This window comes from Cynara cardunculus (genome assembly GCF_001531365.2).
Source record: "Cynara cardunculus var. scolymus isolate 2C chromosome LG 8, CcrdV1, whole genome shotgun sequence".
In the NCBI taxonomy this organism is placed as follows: Eukaryota; Viridiplantae; Streptophyta; class Magnoliopsida; order Asterales; family Asteraceae; genus Cynara; species Cynara cardunculus.
In genome coordinates this window covers 3,243,273-3,269,656 of record NC_037535.1, presented here as the reverse complement: position 1 = coordinate 3,269,656, position 26,384 = coordinate 3,243,273, and the positions used below count along the sequence as shown (strand labels likewise).

The window sequence follows — 26,384 nt, the reverse complement described above, 5'->3', positions numbered from 1 at the left end:
ACTACAAGTACATGGTTTCGATCCATTCTACATAAAAAAAATTAAGATGGAGTCACTATAAAATGTTTAAAAAATTAGATGCCGACGAATTATAACAAATTATAAACCACATGGATAGGGTAATAACAATAACATGTTAAGATGGAAATCTAAAATGCAACTGATAATGGCATGTTAAGATGAACTTGTGGTTGCATTTATCTCAGATCAAGGTAAACAACTCGAGCAAACAGAATAGAAAACAGAAATTTCCAGTTACCCTTTGCTGTTCCAGAAAACAGAAAACAGTTTCAAAAAAAGCACACTGAAAATGGAGATCATATGTTCAATTGATGTTTTGGAATTAATAAGCGAGTATGAGTTGTAAGGTAGCTGTCATTGCCTCTCTGTATGATAAGCAATAAACACTGAAAAACATACAGATTGACAATCAGGAAATTTGAAATGGAGTGCGACTGCTGCTATCTTTTTATTTATTTCCCCAATTCAAGCCCTTGTATTCTATTACATTAGTGCAGCTCCAATGGATGCCTCACATAAACAATTTCCACTCTTATACTCGGTGCTAAACAAAAACACAAATGATAAAGAAAACGGGATTTGCTTCAAGTGTGTCAAGTCAAAAAATTAGTATTTCATAACAAAATTCCTTATTCACAGTGTTCTAAAAGTTGGCTTAAGTGGGCGCCTACACACCTCAGATAATCAGAGAATGGATAAAGACAATCTGCTTTTTTTCGAAATCTAGGGATTTTGGATGTTAATTTTGAACAGATGGTGATATGCACAGCACGAATATGTAAAAAGAATACAGCAATTCACAAATAAGAATTTGCAAATACAAATATTAGGGTTTCAATATTCGACGAGAGGGTGGTCGTAGAAGAATAAGTCAATGCCGGAGGAAGGAGCGTTGGAGCAGCGGTCAGAGGCCGAGGGCGAGAGGGTTTCTGATTTTCAGATTTTTCTCCCTTACGATGGAGGCGATGGAGAGAAGAGACGCGATTGTACCTGGGTATGGAGAGAAGAGACGCGATGGTGGCGATGGAGGCGATGGAGGCCGTCGATTGAAACTCGCCGTCGATTGGAACTCGCCGGCCGTCGACAGGAGGAATCGATCGAGAGGATGGAGCGATCGACTTGGTTACGTTCTTCTTGCAGCCGGGTGGGAAAAAGGGTAATGAGGGAAATAGGGTTGTGTTCCACTTAGTTCCAGGGGGTAGGATGGAACACGCGTGTCCAAGGCTTATCCAAGTTAGTTCCACTTAGTCCAATATTAGGCCACACCAAACACAGGACAAATGTGTTCTGTCCTGTTCTGTCCCACCCTGTCCAGCTTACCAAACGCACCCTAAGAGAACCTGATATACATGTCATTTAAGAAAAAAAAAATGTTAGACTTAATGCCTAGTGAATCCAAACAATTTATAAAATAAAACAAGTAGTAATTGAAGATAACGTTGTATAAACTTGAACAAATTCCAAAGCTCACATAATTTCGAAAAGGACCACAAGGTCCAAAACAAATCTTACGAAGATGGGGGAGACCCGATTTACCATTGACATTGATGGGACATAAAAGTTTAATGAGAATCACTTACCGATTAACAATCGTTAAGATCAACCAATCCAGGTTTATAGTTTAATGAGTTAACAAGCTAAACTACTCAAAGTCTTTAACTTGTGGAGTCACCAAGTTCTACCACGTTAGGTTTATACCTTGGGATCTCAAAAATCCAAGTTAAGCTCCTTCACTTGGAAATTACATTATGTTGGTCAATGGCTGATGGCGGACTCCAAGAACCCATATTACATTATAGCACGTACTTGAAGATCTCATCATTTAATAACAAAAGGGTAAAAAAAACCCAAATCTCCCAAAATACCCAAAATACCCAAAATTGGTCAAAATCCACGAATATGTAAAATACATCAGTAGAAATGTCTTAGGAGACTAAATGAAGCATTTGGACATGTAAAAATGTATAGAAAAGTTAGAATGAACTAAAAAATGAGTTTTTGAGAAAACAAAAAGCCTAAAATATGATCAACAGTGGTGGAAAAGAGTGGAGAAGATGAAGATCTTGACTTTAAATCCACAAGTTTTGCATCCCTAGCATTAATATCTTAAATGCACCCTAAATCTCTCAATATAGTGACTTTAATACTTAAGGATCAAAGTTAAGATAAGGAGGGGAGAGTAGTTGTGAAATAAATGAGGGGGTATTAAACATCAAAGGGTCGTACGCAACCTGCTATACGTGACCCTAGGTTGTCCAGTTCCAACACTTTCTTGGCCTACTTTCTGCCTAAAATTTGTGAAAGGCTCAAGCCCATGCAACCAAAACCCTCATAAGCGTGAGCCATGTAATTCCAGTTTTTTTTGCCAATGCGATACCTAACTGATCCAACACTCACAACACTTTGTTAAGAATATTTTTAGACTAATATAAACCTTGAAATTATAGATACCAAAAATCCAGGTGTTATAATCCTCCCACCCTTGAAATTGGTTTTGTCCCCAAAACCCCAAACTGAAAAGAAATGTGAGGGTAACGCCTTTTCATATCCTCTTCTGCCTCCTATGTTATGTTAGAGTCATGGTGATGCTTCCATTGAACTTTGACCATCACGATTTCTTTACGGTGCAACATCTTCGACTTTCTTTCTAGAATCATTTTCGGCTCTTCAATGCAACAATTATTCTCATACAACGAATCTTCGAGAGGGGAATCACGCTTTCATCTTTTGCCAAAACATGTTCCTAAGTAACACACATGGAAAGTGTTGTCAATTCCAACCATCGCGAGTGGCAAATCCAATTTGTAGGCTTGGATCCCCACTTTACTCAAGATTGTGAACGGTTCAAGGCAACGAGAACTTAGCTTCCCACGCTTCTCAAACCATATGATACCTTTCTAAAAGGACACTTTTAACATCACATGTCGCCCACTTGGAATTTTATTGGCCTTCTTTTTTTGTCAACGTAACTCATTTGTCGATCTGGAGCTGCCTTCAAGCGTTCATGGACACCCTTCACTTTAATGACCGTTTCTTGGAAAATCTTAGGACTAGTGAATTGTTTCTTACCCGTTTCGAGCCGACACACCAGAGTCCTAAACTTCCATACATACAAGGATTCAAATGATGATATCCCAATACTAAAATGGTAACTGTTGTTGTAGGCAAAATTTACAAGAGGTAAGTGAGAGTCTCAATTCCCGCCAAAATTAATGATGCATGATATGAGAATGCCTTCGAGAGTTTGAATGGTATTATTTACTTTGGCCATTGGTTTGAGGATGGTAAGTTGTACTCAACTTCACCCTCATACCCAGCTCTTTTGCAAGTCATCCTAGAAATTGGAAGCGAAATGATTTTCTCTATCAAATACAATTCATAACAGTACCCCATACCTCGAGACAACTTCATCGATATACAAATTGGTGAAATTATCCGTCGACAAGGTTTCTCGCATTGCCAAGAAATGAGCACACTTTGTCAAATGGTCTACCACCACTTATATCGTATAGTGATTTCTTAAAGTATTCGACAACTTAGTCACAAAGTCCAATGTGATGTGTTCTCACTTTTATTCTAGGATCTCCAAGGATTGAAGGCTTCTGTATGGTCATTGGTGTTCCACTTTCACTTGCAAGAAAGTCACATACCTCTCTATGTAAATGGACACACCTTGCTTCATAACGGGCCACCAACAAATCAACTTTAAGTCTCTAAACATCTTGGTGCTCCCAGGATGAATAGAATTTGTGTGCGTCTTCTAGTAACAACTTTCGGTTGCCCCTGATTTTGGGTACCCAAATACGCCATCGGAATAACTTCAACTCTCTATCGTCTTCGGTTAAAAGCAAGCGTCGCTTCACCATTACTTCATTCTTGATGCTTTCTTCCAAAAGTGCTTCTTTTTTAGGATGCTTTGATTTGCTTTATTAGAGTTGACACCAAATCGCTTCTCGTAAGCATAGCTCGAATACCTCAACTGTACTCTTTTTGACTTAACGCATCTGCCACCACATTCACTTTACCCCGGTGGTAGTGCAATTCATAGTCATAGTCTTTGAATTTCCAGTCACCGACGCTGCCTTATATTCAACTCCTTTTGATTGAATACATACTTCAAACTCTTGTGGTCAATAAAAGTAGTGCACTTAGTGCCATAAAGATAGTGTCAACATAATTTCAAAGCAAAAACTACCATCGCTAATTCTTAGTCATAGGTAGGATAATTCCACTCATGTTTCTCGAGCCATCTCAATGCGTAGGGAATCACCTTGCCTCGTTGCAGAAGACACATCCCATGCACATCTTGGATGCACCACTATACACCACAAAGTCTTCAAACCTTTCCGGTAACGAAAGAATTGGAGTTTTACACAACGTATGAGGTGCAACGAGGAGAAGGGAAAACGGGGGCTAAATATACCAATAGGTGGCAGCGAGAAAGATTAAGGAACAAACTGGCGAGATGAGCGACATAAGAGACGCAAAGGGGGATCAATGGAGGAGCTATATAATGAAACTAAGATTACTTTGGAAATGCTAATAGAGATGATACATTTTTTTTTTCATTCACTTCATTGAAATTTGCTAATTATCTGTTGATACATCAAGAGAAATGTATATTTCTTTTGTATTATAAGGGCACTGATTTATTTGTTCAAAAAAATGTTTAGAAACTTAATTATTCAAAATATGAAAGTTCGTTGAATATTTTTTCTTCATTTTTTTTCATTATTTCATATGTTAATTAGTTTTATTTTCATCTTTATAGTTTTGAAATTTTAAGATGATCATCTTCATTTACAAAACATCCGGATTTAGTCGCTTCATCTAACGACCGTTAAAAATTTCCGTTAAATACGAGGTATTTTCGTTCTTTTATCCATTTTTGTCTTTTACGCAATCAAAAATCACATGATGAAAATCATAAAATCGATTTTGATTAGGTAAAAGACAGAGAGAAATCAATAAAAAACCAAAATACCCCTCATTTCAACAAATTTTTTTAACGACCATTTGAAAGAAGACTAAATTTGAACGTACTTACAAATCACAATAACCTTTTTATAATTTTAAAAATGTAGGGGTAAAAAGTGTTATTCTCAACAGACCACATGGACCAAATTTGTAATTTACTGAAATTTTTATCGGGACTTTTCCCGTTATACATACACACTACACACGCATAATCGCATGATCTTGGGAAGATTCGCATGATCGATTTATTTGTTCAAGATATAACAATCGTTTGATCAATCCAAGCCGCATCCTTTTCTTTCTCTCCATTCGCGTTACATGCAAGAGCAAGACTCTTCTGTTAAATATCATCGTAGATTTCAATGATTTGCCTCCATTTTCTTGATCTATCCCATCTTTGAACGCAAGGTTCCTGATATTCTCTTCATCGCGTCGTGTTTGTAGCCGAAATTGTAATTCGTTCCATTTGAAAATCATAGGGAGGGTGTTTTCAATCACACCCAGTTTTAACGTCCACGATTATTGATTGAATCATTCGAGTTTTCGTGTTTGTTCAACTGGGGTGCACATTTTTTGTTAGAAAGATGCGTGTTTCTTGGTGTTGCACAACACCTGTATTGATAAATTGCCGGACCCAAATCTGAATCTGCTTTGGGCCATCTCCAATGGCGGAAAACGATACGAAATACGAAGAGGAGAAAACTTCTGCTAATACGTTACGGAATACACCGTCGAATATAAGGAGGCTGGCGGATGAGATACAGCAGTGTGAGGGGCGACAGAAGTATCTTGCGCGGACCAGAAGCCCATCGGACGGAGGCGATATTAGGTGGTTCTTCCGTAAGGTTCCAATGGAGAAAAATGGTGAGTTCTTGATTGAAGGATCTTACTTTACATGGTGTTTGATGCTCTATGAAATTCTGGTCAAACATCTGTTAATTATTAGAAAGAAATTCTGTTGGGAAATTGGGTTTTGGCCAGTTATGTGATAAAAGCAGGGGGGGTTGAATGTGACCAGAAATTTCCATTTAACTGGAAGTGTAAGTTCTATATGACATGGTGATCATATGCTGATTGGAGGCATTCTGTAATTTTCCAGTATACCTCTATATCATTTTGGACATGATCATTTTTCTATCTTTTTAGAAAAATGAATTAAACCCATGTAACTCTGGAAGGGTAAGTTCGAATGCATCAATTTTTGCAAATGAATTGAACTCACAGAAACATTTGTTTTCATTGTCATATTGACTCCATATATGCTGCTTCCATTGCTTTTGTACAGAGGTAGCTGCTGTTGTCCCACGTGCAGAAATAGTAGAGAAGAGTGATTATTTTCGATTTGGTATGAGAGATTCTCTTGCAATAGAGGCATCATTCTTGCAGGTCATATCATCTGTGTTTGAAGCTATTAAAGTTGATCATTATATAACACCCATCCTTGGTTCTTTTAGCAAACTGTTGCTGTTGCTATTAAGTTGCCTTTATATTTTTATTACCAGAGTTATGAATGAATCATTATATATAGACATCTATACATGCACCAATTGTGAGGCCTTTACTGATGTACATATACAGCAAGAAGAGGAATTGCTCTCAATTTGGTGGAAAGAATACGCAGAATGTAGTGAAGGTCCAAAAGGGTCACCTGCTTCAACGAAGTCAGATCCGCTGCTAAAACCATTCCCCTTAGAAACTAATCAATCAGGCAAAGCATACTCAGATGAGGAAGAGAGAGTTGGTGTCCCTGTGAAAGGAGGCTTGTATGAGGTGTTGTCTCTTTTATCTTCTCTTTATGGTGTTTGATGACCTTTTATAGTTTTGGGCCTTTGGAGTAATCCAAGTTTAAGCAAGACAGTCATTTGAATGCTTACAATTTCACTATGTTTTATTCTGTCTTCTCCTATGTGAAAATATGGAGACACCTCCTTTCATACCCCCTACCTAAGGGATGATAACTGTCATCCCCGCGACTTGAGGCCCATCTCCAAGATCAACCTAGAGGCGACAAGGGACATCTTTAATCTTTGAAGGCTTATCTCTCCAAGTTACGACCCAACATGGGTCAGTAAAGAGGTACCCCAATTTAGCTGCTAGACTGACCTCAGTATGCAAACCTTTCCTAATATTATCATGCAAAATCATATTGTTTCCACACCAGTTCGTGGTTTCATTGTCTTACAATTCTTGGCTTGTGGTTTTGTACATTGCCATGTACTCCGACTACCATTTATGTTTCTAGTTCCTGCCAGTGATTTGTATCTTATAGCAGCTATTGTCTACGCCTAAAAAAATGTAGAAGCAGAAATTTGATATTCTTGGGCCCTCTTTCTACAAGATCTTTAAGATGAGTCGGTGATCTGGGTTATATATTCAATGGATTGATTGTGTCTTCTGCATTCCATCAATGTTAGAAATAAATTTTATTAATCTTCCACTCATTTGAGATTCTAAATAATTTGGAGGCACTGAGAGGTCTTCACACCGAAACATGGTTTATGTTTCAATATTTTATATTTATTGATGTATTTGTAAGAGCTGACAAATATCCAGGTCTTATAATTCTTACGTAAATATTTTGGTATCATCAGTTCTTTGTTAATTGCAGGTAGACTTGGTAAGGAGGCATTGTTTCCCTGTTTATTGGGATGGAGATAATCGCCGTGTCTTAAGAGGCCACTGGTTTGCTCGTAAAGGTGGTATTGATTGGCTTCCACTCCGTGAGGATGTTTCTGAACAGTTGGAGTTTGCTTATTGTGGCAGGGTATGTGACTCATAAACCATGAATGCTTCTCTAGTATAAGTGCATTTAGTTTTACTGTCTTCTTTTGGTTTTGTTATCTTGAGTTCATATTTCCTAGAATGAGATGATCACACTTACGTTCTTGTTGCTTTTATTTTTTGTTGTTTGATTCGGTTGGGTGTTTTTCCTAGGTTTGGCGTCGTAGGACATTTCAACCATCTGGTCTATTTGCAGCCCGAGTTGACATGCAAGGGTCTAGTCCGGTATGTTGGTATTTGATGCTAATTTAGTTTCCAGGGTCTTTGCCTGGTGCCGCCTTTTATATATTCATTTTGCTTCTTGCCTGCAGGGGCTGCATGCTCTTTTTACTGGAGAGGATGATACATGGGAGGCTTGGCTAAGTGTTGATGCATCTGGGTTCTCTAGCATTGTTAAGTTTGGGGGGACAGGCATTAAGTTAAGGCGTGGTTATGCTCCAGCTCATTCACCAAAACCAACACAGGTATACATCTATTGTTTCTAAAAATAAATGGCATTGTTCGACTTGTGATGCTAATTGAGGAAAGTCGACGACGTAAAATATTAAGATCGTAGTTTGTTTCAAATGTACCCCTGAACTGTTAAAGAGTGCAAGCGTTACAAATTTCAACTTCCACTCAACTCCAAATGGTTTGATCTTTCCTTCCTTTTCAAGATTCCTTAAATGAATAACAAGGTATACTAGTAAATTATGTAATCATTCCTCTAATTTGGAAAAGGGAATAGTTTTATTTTGTGACATCCCAAAAGGAGAGGACGCATTTTGGGATGGAGGTTGTAGCAAGTAGCTGTGAAACATGAAGAATCCCCTTTTCTATGTCAATGAAAGAGTAAATGAATCTTTAACATAAGATTCTCGAAGCTCAGGTTGTATTAGAATTATGACTCTTAACAACACAAATATATGACGAACTGATTTAGCTTGAAATCTTTGGAAGGAGTGTGGAGGTAGAGAGGAGATTGTAAAATTTGTAATTGGTTTATTGATAAGAATATCTACATTTTGCTCTGCCAGCATGCTAGTTTTCAGTATAAAAAATTGGTCACACAAACTTCACGGGTTATCAAGATCTTAAGAATATGAACCATATGGCAGTGTCGTGGCTTACTCAGTTACTTGTCTTTGGTATCTATTTCGCTCAAGCGACGGTTTTTCTAATTCATTGCTGAAAGGATCAAATTGATATCTTACCTAGTAAATTTTGTTGGTAGGATGAGTTACGTCAACAGAAGGAGGAAGATATAGATGATTACTGTTCAGAGGTAAAGCTATGACACATTTTTCGTTCATATGTTTGTACATATAACCGAGACTCTTGCTGTACAAACATTATTTCTGTGTTGCTGCAAGATTCGTTGCAGTCTCCTTGATATCTTTTTGATCGAGAAAGTATAAATAAACCCGAAATGGTTTTAATTTATTTTACATCAAATAGCATGTTGTAGCATTAACTTCAGTGTTTTGAAAACTGGAGATGAGTTTAAGTTGGTTAGTACAGCATGTGGCCTTTAGCTTAGTGTAAATGGAACTTGCTGAGCAGATCACAGGTGCACTCAGGCTAGAATATATTACTTATAAATAAATTCAACCCCTTATTCTTTTTTCATTCTATGTCAATGTCTCTCCTTGATGAATTAGGTGTTACTAGAAACAGGGAGATGGAAGCAGATTAAACTTTTTGCAAGATTTATATGTTTCCATGTCACCTAAGTTCATTAATGTCCGTGTCTTATTTACTGGTCGATTACATTGGCTGTTTTTATGATGTAAATATATTTTAATACTGATGAGGCTCCACTTATATGAAAGTTCTTGAAAGTCCACTATGTCTTCTTCGTCGTTATGTCAACACCACCATTAGTTGCTTGACATCCCTTCTTTCCTTTAAATTCATTACAGTGAACTTGCATAGTTTTATCTGCTTCATGTTAACTTGCATACATTAATGCTTTTAATCTTCCATTCTTATAGGTTCCAGTTCGGCATCTAGTGTTCATGGTTCATGGTATTGGTCAAAGATTGGAGAAAGCTAATTTAGTTGATGACGTTGGCACTTTCCGTCATATTACTGCTAGCCTTGCTGAACAACATCTAACATCCTACCAGCATAGAACACAAAGAGTTCTTTTCATTCCATGTCAGGTAGTGATTATGTTTAGGGGTTGACATATTCGTAATTTTTGTAAATGATTTTGCTATGGTGGTACTTGTTTAGAGGATTATCCTTGATGTGATTGACTGTACTGCCAGTGGAGGAAAAATTTAAAGCTTAGCGGCGAATCTGCTGTAGAAAAATGTACATTACCTGGTGTACGTGGATTGCGGGTAATGTTGAGTGCAACTGTTCACGATGTCTTATACTACATGAGCCCAATCTACTGCCAGGATATAATTGATTCGGTATGTTTATGTAAGATAAGCTCATCGTTCTATTCAGCCTTCTTGATTTTCTTCTTCACTTTGGTCATCATTTGGAAATTGATTAGCTTTGTGAATATACTTAATCAAGTAATTAGATTTGATGTTAAAAAAAATAGGGAAATTGTCCAAAATAGGCATTTTGCCCCCCCAATTCACTTTATAGCCGCTTTTCTACATAATTGATCGAAATGACCAAGATTTCACAAGTAGCACTTTAGCAACTTGTGAAAGCCACTTTTTATGAATATAATATTAATGAAGTAGCAAGTTGCTAAAGTGCTACTTGTGAAATGCTGACATGGAAGTTCCACTTACACAACTTGCTAAAGTGCTACTTGCCACGTCAGCGTTTAGCAAGTAGCACTTTAGCAACTTGCTAAAGTGTTACTTTATGAATATTAGATTCATAAAAAATAGATTTGACAAGTTGTTAAAGTGCTACTTGCGAATTCTTGGCTATTTTGGTCAATTTAGTAGGAAAACGGCTATAAAATGAATTGGGGAGTCCGAAACGGCTATTTTGGTCAATTTCCCTAAAAAATGATATGCAGTGGGATCTTTTGCTGAACGATACACTGGACTTTTGGGCAGGTTTCCAATCAATTAAATAAGTTGTATTTAAAGTTCCTTAAGAGGAATCCTGGTTATGATGGAAAGGTGAGTGGTTAGTGTGGATCATGCACTTATTTTGATTGAATTTCAAATATTTAAATTGATTAAGTTATTCTTATGGACTTTGAGGTCACAGGTTTCTTTATATGGTCATTCTTTGGGAAGTGTTCTCTCTTATGACATTCTTTGTCATCAAGAGACTTTGACCTCCCCATTTCCAATGGAATGGATGTACAAGGATCAGATTAACTATGAAACTTCTACACCAAATGACATGATGTCCTCTTCTCTGTGCAACGTCTCTTCCAATTCATTTGGAACGGATTTCAACGCAATTGTGGGTAGGGATATGGTAGCTTCCGCCCGGAAGAACATTCCAAGGGTCCAATCTGAATCTTCGCTTCCTGGATTGCGTGCTGCACAGTCCAACTCTATGCTCACTCCTCTAGTGTCAGCCATGGATGAAAATCCATCAGCAACTATGGATTCTAAGAAACATGATAGTTTCATTTTCGATCGAGTTGGTATTAGATTTGACCAGGGTTCAAGTGAAGTGCTGTCCGAGAAGGACAGCCGTTTGGATGACTGTACAGGCATGGATAGTGAAGTTTTAGCTAATGGCTCAAATCAAATCGATGAGGAAGTTTGTCAGCATGATGAAACTACCACAATCAAATCATTGAGGGAAGAGGTTTTAGGCTTCCCCTTTATGCAACCATTTTTAAGGGTTATCCACAAAAATAACCATTTTGGGTGAGGGTACCTCACAAAATGACCAACTCTTTCCAAATTAGCAGAAAATAGCCACACTTTTCAAAAAGCATGAGCAAAAACCCCACTTTTTTGAAAAATGCACTTTTTGACATATATTATTCGGTTTTGTGGGCCCATTTCATAGAAAGGGTGAACAAAACCCTCTTTTCTCATTGGGTTTTTGCTCACTGTCTTTGCAAATTGGCCCACAAAATAGAATAAAATATGCCAAAAAGTACACTTTGCAAAAATTGGGTTTTTGCTCATGTTCTTTTTGCAGAAAGTGTGGCTATTTTGTGCTAATTTGGAAAAATTTGGTCATTTTGTGATGGTTCAACTTCAATTATGGCTATTTTTGTGATCCTTTCTTTAATCCTAATTAATAGTACTTCCATTCTTCCAGATTGATTTTCTGAATGCCAGAATCAAGGAGCTAGAGTCGCATAAAGCTGAAGGTACAGTTAGAGGCTGCCTCAGCCTGATGGAATATGAATATTCGGTTTCAAATGATGTCTATATATGGTGTATCTTTTTGCCGCATATTGGTTCTTTAGAAGCTGATACATCCTACTCGTCTGCATTCCAAACAGGAGATAAGCATGAAGTTAGAACAACAAAAAATGCAAGCGGTTCCAAAGGTTCTTCATCTTGCAAACATGACACACTGAAGAGGTACAGGCCTCTAATAGAATACACAAAATTAGAGTTCAAGGTAATGTCCATGAATTTGTTGTCAACTTCTCCTTCAAATTAGATTGTTTGCTCAAAAAGCCTTGGACATATTTAACATCTGTATTCATGCCAGGTTGATACTTTCTTTGCGGTCGGGTCTCCTCTTGGGGTGTTTCTTGCTCTTCGCAATGTCCGTATGGGAATTGGTAAATTGTTGTTTATTCAATAAGTTGCCTATGTTATAAGTTCGGCCTTTTATGATCAATCTTTTAACTTTTACAAAACTAGGACGGGAAGGGAAACTTTTGTATAACTTGTATGCAGAAAAAGTGTGGGGCCAATTAACTCTTCTCGATATATCTTTTTTTTAAGGGAAGTAGTTAGTCATGTTGTTGATCGTACTCATGGACCTAGTTTGAATTTATATCTACATTTTCTTGGGTATTCGCAGGTTTCTCATTGCTTGTTATTATCTTTCCATTCAATCATTGACCAATATACAGTAGGCATTGTTATTTCGTATCTGGTTGCATATGTTGTAGAATCTCATATTTATATGAAATTTTAATTTTTCTAGGGAAAGGAAAAGACTACTGGGATGATGAAAATATAAATGAAGAGATGCCATCTTGTCGGCAAATGTTCAATATTTTTCATCCTTTTGATCCTGTGGCATATAGGTATCTCTGATCCCGTTGCTTCTTTACTAGTATGCCCGGCTTTTCCTCGTTGGCACTATTAGTTCATTTTCATCATGCATGTCTTCATCAGGGTTGATCTTAGTAGCAACAGAGGTGGATCCAGAAAAAATTTCCAAGCGGACCACAAAATAATTAGCATAATATAAAATAAAAGTGGTTCTTTTCTTCTTTTCTACAATTGTTACCAAAGAATTAGAAAAGAGAGCCAAGAGATTCAAACTTGCAACCTATAATACCAAAAGCAATGACAAACCACTTTTTTTTAACTGAAGGGAGCACACATCAGATTAAAGCCGATGCTCCTTTTAAGAATCCTAATTTTTTCCCACTACGTTGGCACTTGGCACGATAGAGCAGTAACACGGACACCCCCTCCCTCTTCCTTAAATCTGCTCTGGAGTAGCGATATAACCAGTTACATTTGACATTAACAATGAAATAAATTGGCTTTCCACAGAGTAGAACCACTTGTCTGTAAAGATCTTCGCAACACACGTCCAGTCATTATTCCTTATCATAGAGGTGGAAAGAGGCTGCATATCGGTTTGCAGGTAAGTCTTATTCAGTTGAACCACTTGTTGGTGTTAGCATTCACTAGGATACTGCTTATACATGATGGTGCAGGAATTCGTAGAAGATGTTGCATCAAGTTCTCAGGTGGTAATGGATCGTATGAGCTCAGTAAAGGTCTGTATTCTGTTTGATTGTCCTATAAATAATATACTATATTGTAGGTTTCACCGAGATTTCTTTAACTTTTTTTTTGAGTTATTTGAGTTCTCGAACCATTATACTTTGGATTTTTGTTACTATCACTTCATGGTTATTGGGAAATTCAAAAATAACACTACGTTTTGCAAAAATTCACAATCTTAGACGGAAAAGTACCAAGTAAGATGTTTTTTTCATCAAATGTACACAATTTGTCCAAAATAGTTCATCCGTGAAACTTGAAATTATGTTTCTTTGGTAATCTTTGCTAGAACGATGGTTAATCTACAACTAATTAGGGGTGCACGCGGTTTGGGTTGGGCGGTTTACAACACTTTTACAACCCAACCCAATTATGGCGGTGTGGAAAAATCTCAACCCAACCCAACCTAACCCATTCAAAAGTATAACCCAACCCTTGCGGGTTAAGGCAGGTTGGGTTGGGTTGGCGGGTTAGTAGTTACATAAATTTGACGAATAAAATAATTAAAAAAACTTAAGTTTATAGACCATACTATAAAGTTTCATATCTAAAAAAGTTACAATAGGTTTACATGACTTTTTTGGACGCTTCAACAAGTGTTTTAGAATGATATTTAAATAAAATGTCGTATTAGTTATTTTATATAAATATTTTGAGAAGTGTCCCTAAAACTCATCTATTTATAGGACGCCTATGTTCATATACACTTTTCAAGTCATGTCATATAAAATAACTAATATAATACTTTATTTTAAAAGCGGCACAGAATTTGTTAGGACGCCCAAAGTCATCCTATAAACATATTGTAACTCTTTTAGTAAAACATTTTTCTTGTTTCGTCCTATAAAGAATCATATTAGGATGCTTAGACATTTTAGGCATCCTATAAGATCTAATGTTGTTGTAGCGAAATGCTATAACTAAACATTTTATTTCCACTAAAATACAACATCAAATAGCGGGGTATTTAGATTGATGGATTCATCAACAAAATATCTATTAATATCATTCATATTCTTCGATATATCAATTTGTTGTTGTTGCAAAAAAGATTTCAATAATTTTCTCTTATTAATTAGATTGTTTGTCCTCATTCTTTGATCGTAAATCTCTTTTGGTAACCTATACGTTTAGCTAAAATAAAATACAAACATAATATCAATAAAGATTATACATAATAAACATACATATATATATATATAATTTTATAAAAATTATATATTAGCGGCGGGTTGGGCGGGTTGAGCTAGGCCCAACCCAATTTCAACCCCCCTAATTGGCGGGTTAGCGGTTTGGCGGGTGGGCGGTTAGGCGGGTTGGGTTTAATTGGGTTGTTAGTGGGTTGGGTTGGGCGGGTTTTACGGGTTGACGGTTTTTTGTGCACCCCTACAACTAATAGCGAAGTACAATTGTTCAAAATTCAATCACTTGTTATGTTGAGTGAATGTGTTACGATTAAAAGCATGAAGATTGTTGGTAGCTGGTCTGAGTCAACAATTTTAACTAAATTGGGTAGACACGAACCATCAAACCTATATATACGTGTGTGTGTGTGTATATATATAGAGAGAGAGAGGGAGGGAGGGAGGTTCAGGGGAAACCCCCCCAAAAAAATACAAACCGCGTAACACCATGGTAACCATTCATTTGGACGGTGTGCACATGTGCATACAAGTAATTGAAGTTGTTTCTTGGTTTTTATGCACGTATGCATACCGTCAAATTGCTTACAAGTTACTTGTATGCACATGTGCATACCATCCAGATGAACGATTACTAGATTGTTCCAGAGTTTATCATTTTGTTGTGGTTTTCTCCTGAACCTGACCTTATGTATTTAGGAACCTCTCCTCTCTCTCTCTCTCTATAAGGCTCTTCCCTGATGTTGCATTATGTTAGAAGATTAACCAATCTCCATACTCCTTATTTTGCTATTTTATGGTAAAAAGGCTTATGAAATGATCTTCACTGTCAAACCATTTTGTAGGGTAAAGTACTGGCACTATGCCAATCGAAGGACGGTGTTGGTATTGAAGGTACTAAAAGTGTACACATTTTTACCCTCTTTTTTTGTATAATTGTGCTGCTTGATGTCTTCATTTAGGCTCGCCTTGTTCATTTCTTGTGTTCTACCATGTATTGATACATATATACATATATATGTATATATTTATTGTTTAGCCTCAGCTGAGACATCAGAAAAGCCTGCAATAGTAGAGAGATCGTATGGTTCCATAATGCTGGAGAAGTTAACAGGGAGTGAAGATGGGCGAATCGATCATGTCCTTCAAGTATGTATTCTTGCTAATCTTTGAATAAAGCATTTTAAAAAATAAAACTGGATCTAGTGTCCTAGTTAATGGGGATTAAACAATCAGACAGATGAAACATTTGTTCACTTTACTTTCTTTAAATTGAATAATGCAGGACAAAACGTTTCAGCATCAATACATATCTGCTGTCGGAGCACATACGTAAGTATATATCAATCACGAAATACTTTATCTTTCCATTTCTTCCGAACAGCAGGACCACACCCAAAGGGATGAAGTTTTTGTCACGCCACCAACGATGCACCCTTGCTAATTTACTGTGAAACTAGGGATGTATTTTCAAATCTGCGTACATCAAAAAAAAGGATCCCACCTATGCGTCGTTTGTTTGTTTGGCTTAACTTTTAAAACCTTCAATTTGATAGCTTGGATGTGATGCAGAAATTACTGGAGAGACATGGATACTGCATTGTTCATATTGAAACATTTATATCAAGACATACCAGAAGAGCCTGAAATACCAGATGAACTCATGGAGAATGAAACAAACCAACCAACTCAAGATTTTCAAGGCTGGTATGATAATGAAGAGGCGGTCGAGGAAGACCTCCCTTTAACCTTCTCTAATTCAAGGTTCGTGAAAAAGTTCTCGAGGAGAGCCAAAAGCTTCATCGGCCGTGGCTGATTTTTCTTTATCGTTCTTGTATATATGCACGAAAACATCGTAGTTTGCAAAAATGAATGGTTTTGGACAGATTATCGAACTATGAGTGCCACTACACCATCATGCTAGGCACTTTTAGTCCAAAACTGTTCATTTAGGCGTAGCAGGGTGGCCGTGGCCGTGGCCGTGGCCGTGGTGGAGTCGATGTACATGAAATTTTTGTACAGTAGGTAATGATAATTTAATGAAATACACAGGATAGTACATGATTGGTTTTACTTGTCTGTTGAAAAGAACCATGTTATTTTTATCTTAAACAAGGTTTAACCATTTAATCAAATTGTACTAAAATTGATGGGCGAGGGTTGGGGGGGGGGGGGGGGGGGGGGAATTGATAAATATACCTTTTTTTTAACCGTGGTGTCTAGTCTAGCTTATACGCACCTCGAGTAATTTGAGAGGTCATGCAGCGAACCTAGGGGAGGATCTACATGTATTCCTATGGTATCACGTGTAACCATAGATTTGATTTGCATGAAGTATTAATCTTTTAAACTCTGTAACGGTAAAACCATAGATTTGGTTATGTACAATCATAAATATTGAAAGGATAAAGGTCTATATGTAAAATTTATAAAGATATTTATCTAGTGCAACCACTAGATCCACTTCAGCTCGAACTGATGACCTCAGAGGATGATCCACAAAAACCCGAGTCTTATAATTGTCAGTTGAACTGAGCCCACAGTTAAAATACACCTTACTCATGTGCCAATTGAGATCACAAGATTTGTTGGTTGTCTTTACAAATAACACGAGTCGATATTTTATCATCACAAGGATTTTGACAACGTCTGGATTCAGTTCAACTATACAACACAGCAACAATTAGGAATATATTTCCTATTAAAATAATGAATAGTTTTCTTTGCATGCCATTTTTTTGGTGGTCAGTTTCACCAACTCTGATCAATAATACAATATCATTTTATATTTTTATTCGCATACCAAAATCAAGCTTTCAATTTCAAGATCCTACTATGGTATAGAACAGTAGTACAACGAGCACCATAAGTTGTACCCTATTCAGTTTTCGCTTTTGATAGTAACATTTTGTTTGGGGTTTTGGATTGGCTCGAAATCTGGTGTGTGGTTCCCCTTTGTTTTCCACGATTCTTTCCTATATCTTCTCTGCAAATCTTGGCCCCATCTCACTTCCCCAATTCAAAAACGGAATCATATGCCCAAATAACCACCAAGTTTTCTTCATCTTCAATGGCGACTATATCAAGAATTGTTGCAAAAGATTGTAAATTTCAATCACGTGATGCTGTTCTTCAAAGACCCAGATATGATTTGCCCCCAAGAGGGATTCGAGACCATGTTTGTATGTATATTGATCTACTTTTATACTTATTTTCGAATTGGGTATTCTTTAGTTTGCTGCTCAAGTACATTGGCTACAACTTATATGATGAACACTTGTTCGAAATTTGGTGAAAATTTTCAGGTTTTAGAAGTGGGGTTGGTTCATCTGGTGATGTTAAAAGTTGTTTGGCTATTCAGAATAAGCGATTCTCTCCAGCAATTATTCAATCTTCAGCCTCCAGGTACTCTGTATATATATGTGTTTTATGGATTGTTTAATTAGGGGCAGTTTGGAAGGAGCTTAATAGGCTGTATAAGGGTTATGGGCATATTCTCTTGGCTATAAAAAGCTGTTCGGTTGTGCCTTATTCGTTCAGCCTATGGCTTAATCGGTCAGCTAGAAACCATCAGTCCTTTACAATACGATGTAAAATGTCTTAGAAGGGAGAATATAAGGGAGCTTTATGTAACATATAAGGGGCACAATTGGGAAAAGAAGCCCTACTAAGCTATCAAAAAGCTAGCTTATGACTTACCAAACAGGGCTTTTTAATGACCTCAAGAAATAAGCTAGCTTAGCTAAACACGGCCTAATACATTTGACACTTGGTAAGATTATTGATTACTTTAGTTAAGGAACCTGTTTTGGGCGAACATTCAGTTGATTAGCTAAAGATTGATGATGATCTTGTGAAGGAACACATAGATCAAAAGGTTTTAAATGGTGGTTTGAGCTTTTATCAAACATGCAAGTGATAAAACCAACAAAAATGAAAACCCCATTAGAATGGTTCAAGTCTAGTCAATGTGGGACTCTACTAGCCCCCCCCCCCCAAACGTAGGTAAACGGGCACAAATTTTTCCAGGGTGTTGAGAGGGGGGCTAGGCGGGTACAGATTGCCCTAGAGTCTCAAGTCCCTAGAGTGGTAGACCTTGGCTACCATGTGAGAATATGTGGAACTCCGTCAGATTACCCTCCAAAAGAGCCCTTGAGGGAAGAAGGGAGATTCTAACATAAATTGAGAAATGGTTCAAGTGTAGCTGACGTGAGACTCTTAACCAGGGATGGATCCAGAATTTTTTTCAAACGGTGGCACCTTTTGACTATAAGAAACAAATATAGGGATATTTTTCACAAAATCATCATTAGTCTGTTGGTTAGTTCATTGCTTTTCATATGTGAGGTGTTTGTTCAAGTCTTTTATTGCAAATTTTTTAGAAACACGATAAATCTGAAATTAAAAGTTGAAAACTAAGAAAAGGACACTAACATGATTTGAATTCGGGTCTGGGGTGGAAGAAAAGCCTTGCAAACAAACTCTACCAAGGAAAACTTGTGTTTTTAAGTTTCAAAATATATACGGTGGCACACAACAAATTAATACGGTGACACCTGTCACTACCCTAAATTTTTATACGACGAACAATACGGTGGCATGGGCCACCGTATGCCCTACATTGGGTCCGCACATGCTCTTAACAGTTTAATGGCGTGTTGTTTTTGGTTTTATCTATTTCTTCTTCCTATGCAAAGTTATCACACCCCATATAGTTCGGGAGATTATGCTATATTGGTGCTTTATCTACAACTTTATGCCGTTTGCAAACCAAAAAGGGTCTTAAACTTAATTAAATGTTTATCTCGCTTATTAAACGACCAAATTTGTATAATTTTATAATTAGGAGTTCGAAGATTCTGTGCCAAGCAGCAACAAATTTACCAGGAGATGTGCCTACCAATGCCAATACCGCTAGTGGAATGACAACATACGAAAGAACAATTGAAACGTTAACAACCCTTTTTCCTTTATGGGTATGTTTAAACAACGTGTTCATCGCAGTTCCACCATTTTACGCATTTCAAAGTGTAGTAATTCATTTATGATGCCATTAACAGGTTATTCTAGGTACAATCATTGGGATTTATAAGCCTTCTGCCGTAAGTATACCCTTTTGTGTGCATTTTTTTGCCTTCTCTAATTGATGGAAATTCACATGTGAATTGATTAGATCATTTGAGTCGTAATGCAGGTTACTTGGTTAGAAACAGATCTTTTCACCGTTGGCTTGGGTTTTCTTATGCTTTCTATGGGATTGACTTTAAAATTTGAGGACTTCAGACGTTGTTTACGGAATCCATGGACTGTATGCATCTCTTGCCATCTCCTTTTTTATTTTTCTTGATGTTACTGCTTTGTGACTAGAAGGTCATGGGTTTGAGTAAATAAACAACTGTCGTTAAATGCAAAGTCATAGGTTTGAGTTAGTACCTGTGAGTTTGGTATGCGGGATAGAACAGAACAAAAACTTGTCCTATGTTTGACATGACAATTAGACTGAGACATGACAAGACAGGACTGAGTAGGACAAAAATGCGTTTTTTTGGGTGGAAGAAAAGTAAGGGATATGGGACCAAATAAGTAAATTACTAAACTACCCATGTCAAGTTAAAACCTTAAAACCTTCCACAATTATTTCACCTGCATACCTCATGCCAGTCCTGTCTAGTCCAGTCTTGTCCACGTACCAAATACACCCTTACCCGGGGTCTTGGTGCATAAAGGTCGCCCCTTTTTTCTTTCATTTGTTTAAGTTCCTCTTCCTTTTTGCATATTAAGGATGAATATGTTTTTGGGTTAATCAGGTAGGTGTCGGGTTTCTTGCTCAGTACTTGATCAAACCCATCTTGGGATTCTTCATTGCAATGGTATGTGACTATGCCTACTAGTTTCTCATCATATCGTGTATCATTTCCTTTTCTGTTATGTTCGATATAAGAAATTAGTGTTTTCAAGAACAATCTTTATGAAAAAGATTTGACCTTAAAAAGTCAAAGTAACATATTTCTGAACACGAGTGAGTATAACTTTTGATCTACCAACATAAGGTTAGAAACGAAAGAAAAAGTTTCCAGCTTTTTTTTGAATAAATTGGCAACAAGAAGTAGAGGGATCTTGCCATTTTTCTTTTGCAAAAATGGAGCAAGAACCCGAGCTGTGCCCGTTACGTGGAAAAGTTTTACTGTTGTTTTTGGCTGTTTTATTGATGTAAAAACTTGAATTTTGTATCGACAGACTATGAAATTATCTGCTCCACTTGCAACCGGTTTGATTCTAGTTTCGTGTTGCCCAGGGGGCCAGGCTTCAAATGTGGCAACCTATATATCTAAAGGAAATGTAGCTCTCTCTGTTCTCATGACAACGTAAGCTTACCTTCTCTTGTTTACTCCAATACTTATGGTAGGGTTGTGGTTAGAGATGCACAAAAAGCCTGAAGCCCGTCCCAAAAAAGCTCGGGCCTAAAAACCCAATCGGGCCAAGTTTTTTCCTTTCAAATCCCGGCATGAAAAAGCTTGATCGGGTCCATTTTCACACAAAAATCCTGGTCCGGGCCTGAAAAGACCCAAGCTTTTCTTTTTAGCTAACTACAAACGGGCTTGGAAGGCCCAGACCCAAAAAAGCCCGAGCCATGTGCACCTCAAGTTGGGAATTCACAAATGCCACCGACCTTAACGAGCAATCTTTATGCTGATTTTTACAGGTGCTCAACTATCGGGGCTATTATAATGACACCACTTCTCACTAAACTTCTAGCCGGTCAACTTGTTCCGGTTGATGCAGCAGTAAGTGGTTGTATATGGGACTGTTAAAGATCTTAAGTTATAACGTTGCTTTCTGACTTCAACACCACCTTTTATCAATGAGAAATGAAATAAGACTCGGAGTTCAACACCTCTTAAAAAACAATCGACACGTAGGTTTGCCTGAACATGTTTCACGTTTTAAATCGTTTCAGGGCCTTGCCATCAGCACTTTTCAGGTTGTTCTGGTACCCACGATCCTCGGAGGTAATGTTTGTATCTATTTTCTCGAGGCTTCTTAACGAGTGTTTACCAACTCAAATATTTGGTTTTCTTGTCGCAGTGTTGTTGAATGAATTCTTCCCCAAATTCACGTCGAAAATCATTACTGTGACTCCATTGATCGGAGTTCTCCTTACAACTCTTCTTTGTGCTAGCCCGGTTAGTTCACCCATGCTCGATATCGCATTACAACAAAATCAGCTTTATAGGACGCCAAATATGTCTAAATATCATAATAGACTGCTTTATAGAACCAAACAACTGTGTTCTATGTAAAGGTGTTACAAGAAGTTGATAGAACAATTTTGGGCGTCTTAACAAGTTTTTTAGGATACTTTTGAAATAAAGTATCCTATCGTCCTAAAAAACTTGTTAGGAACCACAAGGGTGGTGCCTGATTGGTTTGAGTTTGGCTCCAAAGGTCAAAAGTACCAGGAGGTCCTAGGTTCAAATCCAAGGAGGAATAAAAATCCCCTTGTGACCACGGAGGTTCAAATGCGGTGACTCCGGGCTATCTGCAAAGCAGGTGGTCGTCTTGGGATTAGTCGGCTTGCATAGCGGGTTGGATATCCAGGTTAATAAAATAAAAAACTTGTTATCACGCTCGAAAACGTTCTATCAACTTTATTACAACACCTTTACATAGGACGCACAATTGTTCTGTCCTATAAACTTAAGGCCAATAAAGCAGTTTATTATGACATTTAGATATATTTGGCATTCTATTAAGCTCGTCTTGTTGTAGCTATAAATCCGACTAGGCTAAGAATCAACTCTCGCTCTCGTGTATAAATCTTTACTTGTTCGGGTTTTAGATTGGGCAAGTTGCGGATGTTTTGAAAACACAAGGCTTACAGTTGTTACTTCCGGTGGCTGCCCTCCATGGGGCAGCGTTCTTTATCGGTTACGCCATTTCTAAGTTATCGTTTGGTGAATCAACATCTCGTACCATCTCCATAGAATGCGGGATGCAGGTACTTTCTTTCGTCCATTTCACTTTGTGTTTTCAAAGATCATATAAATATTGCCATCTGTTGATCAATATATGTGCTTATCTCGATCTACACAGAGCTCCGCCCTCGGGTTTTTGCTTGCTCAAAAGCATTTCACAAACCCTCTCGTAGCCGTACCTTCTGCTGTAAGCGTCGTTTGCATGGCGGTATGAACCTTTTCTCTTTCCCGTAAACATTTTACGATGGTCGTAATATCCCAAATGCATATGAACGCTACAACAAATTTAGCTAAATATCCTAACAGACTGCTTTATGCGACTTACGTTTATATGGAACAAACAGTTCATATGTAAAGGTGTTGCAATAAGTTGATAAGACATTTTTTGGCGTCTTAATAGGTTTTTTTTATTACACTTTTGAAATAAAACATCTTATTAGTCTTTTTATACAACATTATTTTAGAAAATGTGTCATATAAAAATGTATATTTATCGGACGTTTCTTAGTTCTATAAAATAGCTAATAAGACATTTTACTTCAAAAATGTCCAAAAAACCTGTTATGATATCCAAATATGTCCTTAATACATGACGCACAACTGTTTGGTTAGGGGTTGTTTGTTTACCTTTTAATAGTTCCATTAAAAGGCAACCTCTGAATTGTTAAGAGGTGAATCTTGTTTGGCAAAAAAAGTCTGCCTCTTAATGGCTATAAAAACCTCCAAATGATTTTGTATCCTAAGTCTCCCTTAACCATTCAGCGCCCTAATTTCAATGTAAACAATTACTAAACAATTATATTTCATTTTGCACTATATCATAAGAGTCTCTTAATCATTTTGACCACTTAATAATTCAGCACCAAATCATTTAGCAACTGCCAAACAATCTGTTTATATATTAGACATATTTAACGTCTTATAAAACCGAATGCAGCTCGGTGGGAGTGCTTTAGCTGTGTATTGGAGGAACCAACCAATTCCTGTTGATGATAAAGATGATTTCAAGGAGTAAAAGCTTTTTGTTTTCTTATTAGTATTCTTTTTTTCATATAGGAAACAGTCGAACCCCGTGCAATAACGACTTGTACTGTGTGCAATAAAAGTTGTATATTGTTTCGGGTTCGACTGTTTTTTGTTATGGAAAACAAGCCTCAGTTAGTTTTTTGTTTCGTGTTGTAAGACTGTTGAGTAGGGATTTTGGTAGTCCATCTGATGCTCATCGTATCGTATTTGTATTAGACTGGTAAGTTATCGTGAGAAAGCGTTTTTTACACATATGATGATTGTGTAAGTTCGAAAATAGGTTTCTAAACAGACACTTGTTTTTTTCCCTCGTAGCAACCAAATGCGAGCAGGTTAATTTTAAATAGTAAGCGCTTACCGGGTAAGTGTTTGGTAAACGGCCCCAAGAGTCTTACTCGGTAAGTGAGAGTAACGACTCTTACCAAGGTCAGTGTTTACCGAGTGAATTGTTGTATATGATACTGTTTTCGTAAACTAAAATCTTACCCGATAAGTAAGTGATAGTGTTGAATTTTGTCGGTAAACACTTACTTAGATAAGCGTTTGGTAAACAGTTGTTTTACTTTAGAAAACTTGTTCTTTAGAAATTGAAATCTTGAAATTATGAAATGAGAATTTTATATGAAAAACTTTTAAAAAGCATTATTTTATAATTTATATTGGATTTTGTAAAATTAAGTTTATATATTGTAAATATTAAATGGAATGTATTATAAAGAGGTATGAGACTTAGGAGTCGTTTATAAAAAACTTACCCAATAAGTGCTTACTGGTAAAATTGACCACTATTACTTACTTACAGGGTAAGATCTAAGTCCACAAAAACGGCACCGTATGAAACAATTTACCCGATAAGCTTTTACCGTGGTAAGAGTCGTCGTTCTCACTTCCCGAGTAAGACTCTTGGTCCTTGTCTTACTCTTATCGGGTAAGATTCTTGGTCCTTGTTATTCATCCGGTAAGGTAATGTGACTTGATAACCGCTTACCCAGGTAAGTGTTTGGTAAACGATCCTTTAATTTCTGGATGATAATTTTCAATTTTCATGTCTAATCCACAGCCAAGTTGCGAAATAATTACGTATCTAAACCATGTAGATGAATAGAAGATCATGTAGTATAAATACCTCTTAAGTAAAAGTAAAAATCCCCTTGTGGCCACGAAGGTTCAAATGCGGTGACTTCGGGCTATCTGCCAAGCAGGTGGTTATCCTGAGACCTGAGATTAGTCAGCTCGCATAGCGAGTTGGATATCCAGATTAATCAAAAAATACATTTCAATATACTTGCATAAGTGTATTCAATCTCTCCAAGTATTCTCTCTTTTCTCATCATAAATCGTTAACGTTATTGGTAATTTAGTGATAACCATTGCTGATTTATAACACGTTATCAACACGAGAGTTCTAGTCAAGGTATATATTTCCTTATTACTATACGTTAAGAAGATAAAATACCAAAAATAATCAAGGTATGCAGACTTGTGATCGTGTGAGACCAGACTGTTTTCGTGAGACCACCTAAATAATACTAAACTTTCACAGCAAAACACAATGAAGGTAACCTTCACAGTGTTTTTGCTCTGAAGGTTCAGAGTTTTTTTTTACCTTCACAATATTTTACTGTGAAGTTTCAAGTGTTATTTTATGGTCTCAAGGGTCTCACGTAAACCCAACCCAGGTATGTATTTATTTTATTTATGTATATACTAACCTTTACTTATGCTTTTGGTGGACTGAAGTCTAATCCGGTAAATAAGTGGCAGTGTTAAATTTTATTACCAGGTAAGTGTTTGGTAAACGGTCCCTAAGTGATTGTAATATTTTATTAAACAAAATATAAATTACTTCGTTATTGAACTTAAATTAAATTATAATAAAAAATTTGAATTAAAAAATTACACAAAAAATAAGAATTTTAAATAGTTAATTTGACACTAATATCGATATATTTTTGTCAAATTTTTATGATATCTTCAAATTTTTGTTTTGTTCAAAAATAAAAATATCATCGCTTTTTCAAAATCACATAAGACCATATTATAATATCGACTGAAATAAATAATAAAATGAAATATTAAAATCAAAATGTATCTCGCTGCGTTGTGCGAGTATGCTTCTAGTATTAAATAAATCTCTATGACCATTAGCAAATGGAAACTTGTGCAAGTATATACTTATCAATTTATTGTCGTCTTTTACAAGTAATAAAATAATAAAATACCCAGTATCGATCCACATCAAAAGGCGTAAAAAGTTAAATTAAAAGTCTAGTAAAAGATATGATTTCAGATGACGATTTCGAAGAAATGTTTTTAAGTGGGTTTTCAACAACTACTTGATGAAAATAAATTTCATCAGTTTAAGAATTTTTTACACAATTAAATCTGATGATTCGTTGCAAATAACGTATCTAACCATTAGTTTTTCTAAAGGTAAAATTACGATGAATAAAAATGATGGTAAATTAAAAATTACGAGAAATGCAAAGTCTACACTAAGGGGTCGTTTATTAAACGCTTATCTGATATGTACTTACTGAGCAATTTTTCTTACCGAATGAACATGGCAAAGGGTAAAAATCTTACCTGGTAAGAGTGATGATAAG

General features: G+C 36.7%; 2 protein-coding genes across 2 annotated transcripts; both read left to right on the top strand.

Annotated features, from left to right (window-relative positions):
* Positions 1 to 5,663: 5,663 nt before the first annotated feature.
* On the top strand, positions 5,664 to 16,592 carry LOC112516811 (phospholipase SGR2-like). Its single transcript, XM_025124043.1, has 22 exons — positions 5,664 to 5,862; positions 6,284 to 6,384; positions 6,577 to 6,768; positions 7,607 to 7,762; positions 7,933 to 8,004; positions 8,091 to 8,243; positions 8,993 to 9,043; positions 9,753 to 9,923; positions 10,032 to 10,181; positions 10,794 to 10,859; positions 10,951 to 11,505; positions 11,848 to 11,898; positions 11,971 to 12,022; positions 12,158 to 12,279; positions 12,373 to 12,445; positions 12,817 to 12,919; positions 13,398 to 13,491; positions 13,565 to 13,627; positions 15,622 to 15,670; positions 15,816 to 15,925; positions 16,062 to 16,108; positions 16,349 to 16,592. Exons 1-22 carry the CDS (start codon positions 5,664 to 5,666, stop codon positions 16,590 to 16,592), a joined length of 2,874 nt encoding a protein of 957 aa, XP_024979811.1.
* A 1,126-nt stretch (positions 16,593 to 17,718) lies between these two features.
* LOC112516695 (sodium/pyruvate cotransporter BASS2, chloroplastic-like) lies at positions 17,719 to 24,027 on the top strand. The gene is made up of 13 exons (XM_025123891.1): positions 17,719 to 17,958; positions 18,082 to 18,181; positions 19,623 to 19,752; positions 19,837 to 19,878; positions 19,971 to 20,084; positions 20,584 to 20,646; positions 21,014 to 21,141; positions 21,480 to 21,561; positions 21,735 to 21,786; positions 21,863 to 21,960; positions 22,617 to 22,775; positions 22,871 to 22,960; positions 23,690 to 24,027. Exons 1-13 carry the CDS (start codon positions 17,847 to 17,849, stop codon positions 23,765 to 23,767), a joined length of 1,248 nt encoding a protein of 415 aa, XP_024979659.1. The 5' UTR covers positions 17,719 to 17,846; the 3' UTR covers positions 23,768 to 24,027.
* The last annotated feature ends 2,357 nt before the right edge of the window (positions 24,028 to 26,384 follow it).